The sequence below is a fragment of the Haematobia irritans genome, chromosome 2, assembly GCF_050003625.1.
Source record: "Haematobia irritans isolate KBUSLIRL chromosome 2, ASM5000362v1, whole genome shotgun sequence".
NCBI lineage: Eukaryota > Metazoa > Arthropoda > Insecta > Diptera > Muscidae > Haematobia > Haematobia irritans.
Window position 1 is genome coordinate 224,214,291 of NC_134398.1, and position 13,281 is coordinate 224,227,571.

General features: G+C 33.6%; 2 protein-coding genes across 3 annotated transcripts; one reads left to right on the forward strand and one right to left on the reverse strand.

Annotated features, from left to right (window-relative positions):
* Positions 1-756: 756 nt before the first annotated feature.
* LOC142227182 (lysosomal phospholipase A and acyltransferase-like) lies at positions 757-6,479 on the reverse strand. 2 transcript variants are annotated; one of them, XM_075297584.1, is made up of 5 exons: positions 6,270-6,479; positions 5,922-6,135; positions 3,063-3,434; positions 2,477-2,999; positions 757-1,549 (listed from the first exon to the last, which is right to left on the reverse strand). In XM_075297584.1, exons 2-5 carry the CDS (start codon positions 6,061-6,063, stop codon positions 1,330-1,332), a joined length of 1,257 nt encoding a protein of 418 aa, XP_075153699.1. In that variant the 5' UTR covers positions 6,064-6,135; positions 6,270-6,479; the 3' UTR covers positions 757-1,329. The 2 variants fall into 2 exon arrangements, with proteins under 2 accessions (XP_075153699.1, XP_075153700.1); XM_075297585.1 differs by lacking the exon at positions 6,270-6,479 and adding an exon at positions 6,194-6,214.
* Positions 6,480-7,847: 1,368 nt separating this feature from the next.
* LOC142227183 (ATP-dependent DNA helicase DDX11) lies at positions 7,848-11,546 on the forward strand. Its single transcript, XM_075297586.1, has 4 exons — positions 7,848-8,119; positions 8,186-9,876; positions 10,450-10,647; positions 10,705-11,546. The coding sequence occupies exons 1-4, from the start codon at positions 7,978-7,980 to the stop codon at positions 11,362-11,364; spliced, it is 2,691 nt and encodes an 896-aa protein (XP_075153701.1). The 5' UTR covers positions 7,848-7,977; the 3' UTR covers positions 11,365-11,546.
* The last annotated feature ends 1,735 nt before the right edge of the window (positions 11,547-13,281 follow it).

The window sequence follows — 13,281 nt, forward strand, 5'->3', positions numbered from 1 at the left end:
GTTTTGTTATTGTTGGTTTTGTTCTTTAATCATTGTTGTTGTTTTTGATTTCAGCTTAAAATCATGCATTGACTAAACTACAAGTGTAGCTTAGCCAACAGAGGAAAAGAATGTTTGTCAAATTTATTTGGGCAAATGTATAAAAAAAAGTTTGAGGAAATTTTCTATAGAAATAAAATTTGGACGAAATTTTATATAGAAAAAAAATTTCGATGAAGTTCTCTATAGAAATAAAATTTCGACGAAATTCTCTATAGAAATAACATTTGGACGAAATTTTCTATAGAAATAAAATAAAATGTCGACGAAATTTTCTATAAAATTAAATTTGGGTGAAATTTTTTATAGAAATAAAATTTCGACGAAATTTTCTATATAAATTAAATTTGAACAAAATTTTATATAGAAATAAAATTTCGACGAAATTTTCTATATACATTAAATTTGGACGAAATTTTATATAGAAGTAAAATTTCGACTAAATTTTCTATAGAAATAAAATTTTGACGAAATTTTCTATAGAAATAAAATGTCGACGGAATTTTCTATAGAAATAAAATTTCGACGAAATTTTCTATAAAATTAAATTTGGGCGAAATTTTATATAGAAATTAAATTTCGACGAAATTCTCTATAGAAATAAAATTTCGACGAAATTGTCTATAGAAATAAAATTTCAACTGAATTTTCTACAAAAAAATTGGCTTCAAGTTGAATTATAGTAAATTAAATTATAAGAAATGAAGGACACATCGATGAGGGTTCAACTAAACGGTCTAGGTGATACATATTCTATCGTTTATTGTAAAATTTACTAAATACTAAGACCGTCCATCTTTTCCTATATCTCTTTCTCCACAAATACTTAATAAAAGTGAATATTCAAAACTCATAACACAATAATGTTTAATGTAAATTCTCTTATATTAACCTCTTAAAAAAAGAAAAAAATTATCACATGTATACATACATAAATAAATACAATCATACATATTTGAAATTAATAGTCTGGTTGAAAATAAAAGAATGAAAGTTAAAATAAAAAAATAAGACCTAATTTTTTTTAATTCCACTAGTTGATAAAACGATATCTTAAATGCTAGACATGAGTTTCGCAATTCTTCATGAGGTATCTAAATAATGAGACTACATAATACCCTCATTTGCCCAAGATGGTAATAGGTGCTATATGCTATACAACAATATAATTTCAAGTGTGGGGGGAAAAACAATTTTATTTTTTATTCTTACTCATTCGAGAGTTTCAAAACGCCAATTGTAAAACCCTCAACCCATAGAAAACCAATGACTGATATTATTCGTTCGAATCTATAATTTCATAACTTTCTGAATGTAATTCAAAACCACTTGACTTTCTAAAACTCCCATATGATCGACTTTGCTGAGTGCCAATGTGGAAATATTTGCTGACTGATATCCATACCAATGATGACATGCCCTTAGAGATCTTCTGTTGACTGTACCATCACCATTTCCCATGATTAGTTTGGGTGTTTCGCCAGCGATATCATCCTTTTTGTATTCAAGTCTGCAAGAAAGAAGAGAAAAAATGTTATGAAACAGAGATTAAGGTTTGATAAATTTGGCTACAAGACTGCATAAGTAGATGACCCATTTTAACAGTGAAACCCCAAAATTGACAACTCATATTCGCATTTAAGTTTTTAGCAATCCACTCGATAATACTTTTCGGTGCATTGCTTATGTATTTGTACACTTCTATAGAGGAGCAGATAATTAGTTAGGTCGCTGACGTATTCTATGCAAATGTACTCAAGGTGCCTGGTCCTAATGCCCCACCGGTAGCCACCGTGGTGGAACGGTTAGCATACCCACCATGCATACAAAGGGTCGTGGCTTCAATCCTACATAAATAATATCACGAAAATGTTTTGAGTTTTAAAAAATATTCAAATAAAATTTTAATTGGTTCAACAAATTTTTTAATTGAATCAATTAATTTCGTGATTGAAGACAAAAAATATTTTTTTCCTACTATACCTAAACTCCATTGCCACCGTTTTTGTTAATTCCTAAGACTGTTTTCTTTTTTGTTTGGATAATCCCGTGGTGTTCTCTAAGTATCAGCAGGCGTGACCTCTATTTGCTAGGTATTTTCCAATTTAATTGAATTGAATATGTTTACGATCCCTAGTCACTGATCTGGTGTGGGAACAGGTCGCTATATCCACCACGTACGCGCACAATCCCGACCTATGAACCAACTGTCATCTATCGATTACCCTGTGGTATTTGTTTTTGATTCTAAAATCCGGTCTTCCTGGAGCCCGGAACACAAACTCAATGGCCACTGTCACCTCGTGAATACAGTCATAGATTACTGCAGCAACAACCGCTTTGCCTATTATCCTCTGATGTTACTTCTTTTTTCCTGTTCCCGCCCATTCTGTAAAGAAATTATTTTTAAAATCTAGGAATATTTTATTAAACATACCTTTCAACAGTATCCAATCCTTCACCATAAATACAATGTAATTCAACTCCAGGCGGACTAAAATTCAATGTATAGTGTAGGGTATCCTTACGCATTTCCCAACCAGTGCGATAATCAATATCATTAAAGAATTGTTCCATTTGTGCCATTGTATATACCCGAGAGGGGGTCTTCACCAAAATATCATTACTTTTCCAAAACAGTGGAGAGGGTAATAGCCAGGCTGTGGATGGATTTGTAATTTGTTCAGCTTTCAAAATTTTTCCACTCAAGAAAAATGAGTCCAAATCATCACCCATAGCAAATACTTTCAAAGCCTTGATACTACCAGCCCAAGCACCAGCCAAACTAATTTGACGTTCCACATATTTAGCTTTCCATTCGGCAGTTTGCTGTTGTAAGAAAACCAAAGTCATAGGACTACCCATACTATGTGTTATGAATGTTACTGGGGTTTTTTCATTCTCTTCATAAGTATCTTCGACTAGCTTTTTTAAATCTATAAAGAATTGTTTATTTTCATCTGAAATTACATACAAAAATTAATAAAAATGTGATATTTTCATTATATATTTTTTATCCTTACTTGGTGCTTTTCTGAAATCATAAGGAGCTCCTCGTATATTTTTATTGCGTACATATCCCTGATCAACCAACATTGCCGCAATGGTCCGAAAATAGGCTCCGGCTTTATTATGTGTTGGATCTATCCATTCAACTACATCGGAACTACCCCAACCTGGTATACGTATATCTACACCGGGAGTATTATGAGTGGTTCTTGTCACATTGTCATAGTACAATTTCACATTATCAACCCAACAATAAACGGCAGGTATCACAATTAGTTCCAAATTTAACCATAAATTAAACCAATCGGAATTTTTGGCACATAGCACATTTGGCGCAGAAGACTTGTTTAGACGAGCATCTACTTGACTGCCACCATCACCAGGAACTAGAAGAGAAAAGATAAATAAAAGCTTTATATACAAAAAATATAAAAATAAGAAGGAAATCGGGAAATAATCTTTTTTCTTGTATTAAATTAATCAAGTTCACTGAATATTTTCAATCTGTGATTGATTCAAATTTCCTAAATCCGAAGTGAAACTGTGAAATGGCCTGAGGGACGGAGACAAAAGGGTTCGAGTCGAAATAGAAGAAATCCACTTAACGGTGTTTTTTTTAGTTTTGCTTTAGAGAATATTCCAATCGCCTCTCCAGAGAAAAGTATGCCCTCTCTTGATGCTCACGGGAATATTTGGAAATTCTGCTGGTCCATACGGAGGACTAATTCTCCACAAAAAACAGGGTTCTCGCAGACATTCGTTGGACTAACTCATTTTATCCCAGAATCTTAAATATCAGAAAGAGATTCTAAGATTTTTGCAAAAAAAACTTAATCTGGACCAAGAGAAACTTCCATAACAATACATAGATTAGGTTTTAAAGGATGACAACAATTATTGGCTCCAATTTATATTCACTTAGAGCACTATAGGTCCATTGTGAGTTCTCAAGATAATTTTCTCAACTTCTTCTACCTGATGTGCTCTTCTTGAGCACATCTAGAACTTCCATTTATTCAACTTCCCAGATGGCTTATGTACTACGAATTGTTTTGAAAAATATTTCAAAAAATGTAAATCCTACTAAAACATATACATTTTATCATTGAAAAATACTTTTAGTAATTCATACAATAATTTCAATGATCTTCCTCATGGAAGTTCTCTTTTGATAAGCTACATATATGTGCATCTACATGGGATGGCCGTTGATGATGAATAAAAACCATTGTACAATTTTGTGAAAATTGTAAAGTTTTTATTTCCTTGATAGCAGAAGCCAATTAATACCTCCATTCATAATATGAATGTATGAATCACATACTACTCAACATATGAAACTACTATCCAATGACCAATGCCAACTAAAGCCTTTGATAAATGACAAGCGTCGAACTAGCCTCATCACATTTCATCAAACATAAAGCATGAATAAAGGAAAAAGAAATTTATTTTTGATAACAATACCAATACGAATGACAATGATTTTCAACAAAAGCCGGTCGAGTTAATGAAGCGTCTCGTAATGCCATGATGATGAGTGGCATGACTATGAGAAGGGAAATATGTATTAACTAAATTATCAAGCGATTTAAGTGATGGATTTTTTTCCAATCCCATTTGAGTAATAATGCAAAAAATAACTCAGATTTAAAAAACAATATTTTTTTATTTTTCATTTTTCGACAAAATTGTATATAGAAATTTTGAATCTGAGTGCAAGATCAGTGCGATAATCATTTAATAGCCCAGCAAAAAAATTTGAAAGTTCTTCCAAAGGCACAACTTTAAAAGCACTTCCAGAAGATGCACTCCCAATGATGTTCTTTATTTTAACTACCCGGGAAGTTAATTTAATTCAATTTTTTATAACTTGGTTTTTTCATACTTTTAATGGGTAATTTTAAATTTTTTTTGTTTCAAAGAGGTTAAAAATTGTGAATTTTTGAAAATATTTGAGGTCAAACGTTTCCGACAAGCGTTAGAATCCATTAAAAATTATAAAAAATTATAAAAATTATTTATTTGACAAAATATCACAGAATTTTTTAATTTACATCCAAAACAGAATTCGGATCACACCTAGAGAAGTGATGCAAATTCAGTGCATCGGCTGTTGAAATGGAGAACTTCCGTCCTATGACAAGCCCGTGTTAAATTCATCCCTTCTGCGTCAATTTTGCATCACTTCCGGATCCAAAAAGAACATTTTCATTACTTTTTTGGCGAAGCTTTTTTTGCTGGGAGATTTTGAGATTTTTTTTTTTGTAATCGGAACTTTATTGGCAAATTAGAATGTTAAATAAAGTAATAACAGTATCAGGAATAAAACAATAATGGGATCAGAAATAGATGCTATGATTGATTTCACTGGCTTGCACACATGGACCATAGATTCAATCCCAGACTCGAATCAAAACCAAACAAAACAAATTTTGAACTAGGATTCGGCCCTTCAGTAATACTAAAGTTTTTATATGAATCTTGTAAACAACAACTCTGTACTGCGACCGACACATGTCATTCAGGCGCGAACATAAAAAGGCGATCCTTATCCTTCACATAAGCAACAAATATTACATTGGGATCTTTTTAGTAAATATTTTTGTGAACCATACCACTCTACAAATTTTAGTTAGTTCCATCAGTTCTTGTCTTCCAGTAGAAATGCAAGCCAGAAATTGAAAACCGAAAATAAGAAACTAATATACCATTGTGTAGGAAACTCCCCAACACAATTGTGTAATCATTTTTAAACTTTTCCAAATTTTAAATTTAGCACGTACATTCAAGTAACAAAACAAACATTCCATTAATCATTATTAACTAATACCACTTGATTTCACATTATCCCCAAATTTTCAGGAACTTACCCAGAATAACGGGTGATAAACGTTTGCCATTTTTGCCCAGAGGAGGTGCCGTGTGGGATGTCTTTCGTGTAAATGGCCAGAATCCTTGGCCAGCGTGAAGAATAGTTAGGAAAACTATCAATAAAAGCAAATGATGGCGCATTTCTCTTCGTCGTCACAGTAAAATGAATTAATAGACGTAACCTCCAATTGTTATACTAATTTTTATTATTTCCTATAAAAAAGAAAAATGAACTATAAAATTTGATAGGTCGTGGATTGATTTAATGCACATTGACTTTTTGAAGATTTATTTGGAACAATTCTTCTTTAGTATCTAACTTTGAATATCAAATAATGGTCACTCACACAAATAAACAACGTAGTCTATCCACTACGTAAACAAAGAAACAATATACACATAGGTTGTTTTTTGCAAATTTGTTATTGTAAATTGATTTTAAATGTTATGCATTGATTGCCAGCATATCGTTTGCCGTGACAAGTTCACAAATCTACCAACAACTTCTATCAGATACCCTTGTAGAATAACAAATGATTAGCGAAATCAAGTAAATAAAAACACCTTATATTGTACATTCAAATGGAATTGACAACACATCATAACAGATGACAACCTCCACAGCAGAGTTGTCATAGCACATTTATCATCCCCGATTTATCCCGAGTAATAGCCCCTTCACACTAGGCACGAAATACTCGTAGAGGATTTTTACCGAAATCCTGATAGATTTCAGTTGATTTTCAATAGGGAAATATCAGCCGGTTGGTAGAGGATTTCAACAAAATCTCTATCGCAATCCCCTATACTGCCTTGTCCAACTGTGGTTTCAATACTAATAATCCCTGCCAGCATTCAAAAGTTCCATTTCATCCTCATCGCTACCACAGACTCGTAAATGTCACCACAACCATCGCGAACTGTGATGGGGGAAGCATATCAAAAAGTACAAAATGTACATGAAAGTATTTTGCCATCACTACTGTTAGAAGAGCCATTTTATTTTTTGTGAAACGCCAAGCGCAACCAGCTTGTTATATTTTATTTAAATAAAAACGAAAATAAAGTTCTGAAAACATAGATATTACGCTTAAAATTGTGAAAGGTATATGGTGAACAATTTTCGACTTTTCAAATAGAATAAAGTGATCGTTTTTCAAATATTTTTCCAGGCACGCTGTCTCCATCGAAAATAAACAAACTGGCTGATAGACGCTGCAATATGTAACTTGCTACTTAAAACTCAACATCATTCTTTTATTAATGCAAAAAATTATGTTAAATGTGATGAGATAAACCGAAAAATGTTATATTTATAAGAAATTATAAATGTTTAATCAAATCAATAAACATCTACACAATCGTGTTTTACTTGACCACAATGATTCTTCTACAATTACCTTAAAATTCACTTTTTCTGATAGTTTGCAGGGGTTCTTATTGGCGCCTTCGAAATTGATCTAAATAGGCACCTAATAATTGCACTGATGAGAAACTTTTTCGTAGTAACTTGGCGTGGTACAACTTCTCAATAGTGACGGCGCTTTTCCGACGAGTTTTTGATGTCGTATATGATTGTTTTCGACGTAGTGGGGATTCTAAGAGGCGCCCCCAAATTCAAAAAATGTTGGCAGGGAATGCGCCATTTGCAACCCTACCCTAATTTTAATTGTAGATGTATATGTGTGTGCCTGTACACATGCGGCTTTGTTTGTGCTTTGACATATTTGAGAAGTTTTTATGTTGGCTTGCTCCAAACTTAAATTAAATAAATCAATGAAATCAAGGAACTCTTAATGGCTTCGTTCTACGTTTTTCTAAAAGATATTTGAAAAATATATGAATTCAACCAATTTTCACACTCTATAATGGTTCATTTACGATACGTTTACGAATGTATAACCAAAACAAAGCGTCATGCTTTGTTGTTGCATACCATATCGATTTTACAATTGTTTATATTTAAGCGTTGTGTATCAATCTCAATCGAAAATGTCCAATTAAGTCAAAATGTGCAATTACAGGAAATAATGCCTTAACAAAAACCTATACAAAATGTATTCTCCCCAAAAATCACTAATCACTCCAAGTGATTTCAATTTTCCCTTTACACCCTATGACATACAACAGCAACTTATGACAGAACTCTATGGAGTTTTGGAAAACAAGCTAATAGGAATATTTGAAAGTCCAACAGGTACTTATTGAAAATAAATATTCACAAACAATGGTAAAAATGTACTATTCTTATTGTGTGTGGCAGGAACTGGCAAGTCATTGACCTTAACTTGTGCCGCCCTGAAATGGCTTGAAGATCATGAGGAGTTGGTTAGAAAGGAATTACTGGAGAGGTTGGAGAAAATATCTAAGGAAGTAGAGAAACTTGAGAAAGAACAAAATGTGGCCACCGATTGGATTTCCATGCATTCCAAGACATCAGAACAAAAACAAGAAATGTTAGAATTGAAAGGAGTCAAGAAACTATTGGATGAATATGAGGAGAAATTAAAACAAATGAAAGAAAGGCGTAAATTGGCTAAACAAAATAAAGCTATGGCTACTAAGAAGCTTTCCAGTTCTACAAACTTCGATGCAAACCATAGTCTTTTAGAAGATACCAACGTAGTTTTGGAGGAGGATACAGAACCCTTCACAGAAGACGACGATTTGAATATAGAAGAGAAAACTGAAAAATATCGTGATGTCCAGATATTTTTCTGCAGTCGCACGCATACCCAACTGGCTCAAGTGGTTAGAGAGATAAAACGCACCGCTTATGGCCCAAGAATAAGATGTGTCTCCATGGCTTCTCGCCAGCAATTATGCATACACAAAGAGCTACGCAAACTCAATAACACTGCCTTGATAAATGAAAAATGTTTGGATATGGCCAAAAATTCCAGTACGAAAGTAACTGCTTGTGACACTGACGGATGTGTAAAAAAGAAGGCACGTATTAATCAAAAATCTTTGGGAAAATGTCCAATGAAGAATCAAAGCTTGGTACAAGAATTAAGCGAATTGTCTTTGACCGATATTTTGGATATAGAGGAATTGGTCAAAGAAGGAGAACAGTTGGAAGCGTGCCCTTATTATGCAGCACGTATGGCCACATGTATGGGTCAGATAGTTATGTTACCCTATCAACTTCTTCTGCACAAACGCAGTCGTGAAATGGCTGGTATTGATTTAACAGGCTCCATAGTAATCATTGATGAAGCTCATAATTTATTGGACTGCATATCGGATATATATAGCTGTGAGGTCAGTTTGCAACAATTACAATCTGTGCAACATCAAATAGTGGCATATAAAATGAAATATGCATCACGGTTTAGTTCGCCAAATCTACTTTCCATCAATAAATTGATATATGTCATTAAGAGACTAATAAAACTGTTAACTCCGTCGAATGGACCAACCTCTAAGGAAAATGAAAAACAACCCAATTTTCGTATGCTTTGTACTTATGAACTGATGTCCGAAGGAGATTTCTTCAATATCGATCTTTTTCAGTTGATTCAATTTTGCGAAGCATCAAGGCTCGCTCAAAAATTACAAGGTTTTGCCAAAACACTTACCATGGAATCTAAACCCAATGAAAACGAACCGCCAGCCAGTGGAAAATCTGCCGCCTTGGGTCTATTAAAACGTCTTCAACAAAATCACGAAGAAAAACTTTCAAAAGCTGCTAGACTGAAAAAAACAGAAATTACAGAAGATGCGAAAATTCCCCAATTAGTCGAAGAAAATAAACCTCAGATTATTTTAACATCGTCACTAAGACCATTATTGGCCTTTTTAGAAGCTCTATGTGAAAAAGCTGAAGATGGTAGAATTTTGGTTAATACTGGAGGTAGCCCGACATCTAAATATGAATCTCAACCAGGATATAAATACATACTATTGAATCCTGGTGCCCATTTCCAAGATGTTGTCAAAAAAGCGAGAGCAGTAAGTCATAAGCCATTTTGTAACCACAATTATTTCTAATTTTTCTAATTTTTGATTAGAAAAGTGCATTTTCTTCTCTGTGAACTAAAAAAAAAAAAAACGATAAGAGACTTTGATGTTGAATAACCGATGATGTTTGACCTGTTCAAAATCGTCTCTAATCGGCAACGTATTTTTGGTCAGATTAAGCTTTCCTAAATGGATTATTTTACTTTTTAATTAGGCAAGAATAATTATTAATGTTTCAGATGTCGTTTAGTAGACTTTTAACATCTTAAACTTCAAATGGTACTCAAAACATTAAAAACTCCAAGATCGCCTTTTCCAGGATTTTAGAATTTTCCATAAAAATTTTAGAATTTTGAAAACTAAATCAAAAAGTTGACCTTCAAAGTTTTTAAAGTCTTGAAACTATTAAATCTACAAAACAAAAAACTCTAAGGTGGAGTTTTATAAGGTTATTAATCTATTATGGCCAACCGATTATACGGGTTTGAAATTGACTTTTATAGTCCATTTTTGGTGATTACGATTAACTAAACAACAATTTTTTTATATATATTTTTCTTTTAGATAGTGGTTGCTGGTGGAACAATGCAACCTACTAACGAACTAACCGAACAACTCTTTAGTACATGTCCGGAACGAGTGAAATTACGTTTCTATGATCATGTCGTACCTGATGATGCCGTCTTGCCGTATGTAGTAACAAAAGGTCCCAGTGGTAGAAATTTGTGTTTTAATTTTACTCAAAGATCATCTAACGTAATGGTAAGATGGCAGCATTCTATTTATAATTATTACAATTTTAATTGTATATTTTTCTAGTTGAGCGATTTGTGTAGTGTTCTTGAGAATCTTTGTAATGTTGTTCCAGCTGGCCTTGTGTGTTTTGTACCCTCGTATGATTATTTAGATTTAGTTTATGAGCAATTAAAGAAAACTGGTATTTTCGAAAGAATCTCTAAAAAGAAACGCATATTTCGTGAGCCCCGCAGTGATTCTGGGTCCACAGGACAGAATGTGGACCAAGTGTTAGTCGATTATTCTCGAGCTGTTCGCAACCATCAAGGCGCATTACTTTTAAGTGTAGTAGGAGCCAAACTGAGTGAGGGTCTTAACTTCACAGATGATTTGGGTCGTGGTGTCATTGTTGTGGGTCTACCCTATCCCTATAGCAAATCGGCTGAACTACAAGAACGTATGACATATTTGGACAAAACTTTAGGCCCAGGATCTGGAAATGAATATTATGAGAATCTCTGCATGAAGGCTGTTAATCAATGTATTGGACGTTCGGTTCGTCATATACGTGATTATGCTTGTGTTTATATTTTGGATGAAAGATATGCTCGTGAGAATATTCGACGTAAGCTACCCCAATGGATTTCAAGGCATTTACAAATAGCTCCGAATTATGGTAAAGTTCATGCTGGCACAGTAAAATTCTTCAAACAGAAGAAAGTAAAAGCCGAAGAAATAATATAGTATTTATTGAGTTCCTATGCTCTAGATTGTAATCCCACATCACGATGCAGCGTATTTGTTTCGATTATCTTATTATGTTTCGTATTTTGAAGGAATTTTATTTTATTAGATTTTTTACATAAATTTACTCTAAAGTATTATATAATGGTATTTTTTAATATATTTAAATATTATACACAGAATATTTTGTCAATAGTGTATGTTTATTTTGGCACTGAATATGGGAATATATAGATACAAAAAATGAAAACGGTTTTGGCCTTTATCCCATTTTCTATATGACGACGATTAAAATTAATGAAGAAAGTAACTATAGAACCACCATGGCCTGAATAGTTTAAGTGATCCTAACAATAAATCGGGTTGCCACTTTAACCTAACCTAACCGTGGAAAAAATCTATTCAGTTCGAAAATTGAACGTGGTACTCGCCTTTAAATGGAACATTTTAAGGGTTTTTTCGTTGATACATTTTCTTAAAGAAATTATCCTTATTCAAATGAAGCTATGGACCATTCCTTTATATCAATTTTTATTTCCCATTTTTAATTTTGGTTTCCACTCGTAGAACCCGAAATGACCTTTAAGGTGAGTAATAAGTTCGAGTTTAGCCGCTAAAATTGTCATTTTTTCACTAAAGTAAAAACTAAATCAGTAAAAAAAATTATACATATTTGTTGCAGATTACATTATAACTTGATGGGGAATAGCCCAAAGCAAATTATCACAATGTTTGTATTCCTTAAAATGGATTATTAAAGAAAAGTAATCGTGAAAAATATACGATTTTAGCGCCTAAAGGTAGGTACTATGTTCGGTTTCCGAAGCGAAATCCCATACAAAACCAAAAATGCGAAAAACTACCGAAATATTTTTTCATTTGTGGTACTTTGTTTTTTTTCGAGTTGAAAAACTGACATAAAGTGCATAGTCCCTAATTAGGTCGGCTTTAAATCCTTCCATATGTTGAGATTAGTTAGTTTCAAAACATGGCGCCATTTGTAATGTGAATTAAGAAATAATTGATTTATTCAAATGATTTGTGTTAAATTAGAATACAAAAGTGGTTCGCGTTGTTATTTAAAAATGCAATTAGATTGACGAAATAAAAATAACGGAGTGCTATATGTATATAACATATATAACAGCATCTGGTTCTGTAGCCGTTTCTGCCACAGTAGCATCTGCCCTCACATCCCTGACACCCACAATTGCAGCCACTACATCAGCTACAGTGAACAACTCCAACATAGCACCCTCAACACCTGCCACGACCACAGTGGCTGTGACCGCAAATATTGTATTGCAACAACCAAATATAACGGCCGCCCAAGTAGTGAGTGGTCCCATTGGGGTGGCAGCAAATACTACTCCAACATTAGACTATTACTAATTCTTCAAATGCAATATCGACTGTTGCTGCCGTTAGTAATACAAATGCAATACTAATGCAATGGTGGTTTCACAATCATCCACAATAGTATCACCAGCAGCTGGATCGAATGTTGTTGTTCCCACCACTACAATGGCTTTAGCAGGAGCTACCGTGGGACTTAAGTCTGGTCCAGATATTACAATGACATTGAACCGTATAAATACGGCAGAGAATGAAGTTGATGTGGAGGAATGTTTACCAGGTGATGTTAAATTGGATTTTGCTGGCGAAGAAGTGGCCGGGTGAAATTTTACCCCTAAGGAATGTCTTCTAGGAGTTTCCAATCGGCGACCGGTGCCCGTTGGAAACTCCGCCTATTACAACAGTACCATCATCGCTTCAGCCATCAGCAACAATAGCATTCCATCAGCGTCATATTGTAGAGATACAACCAGGCCACCATTTATCATCATCCCCTGCTAATTTAGAATTTACTAATGTTATGCAACATAATGTTTGCACAGAACACGAAGAAGTAGAAGA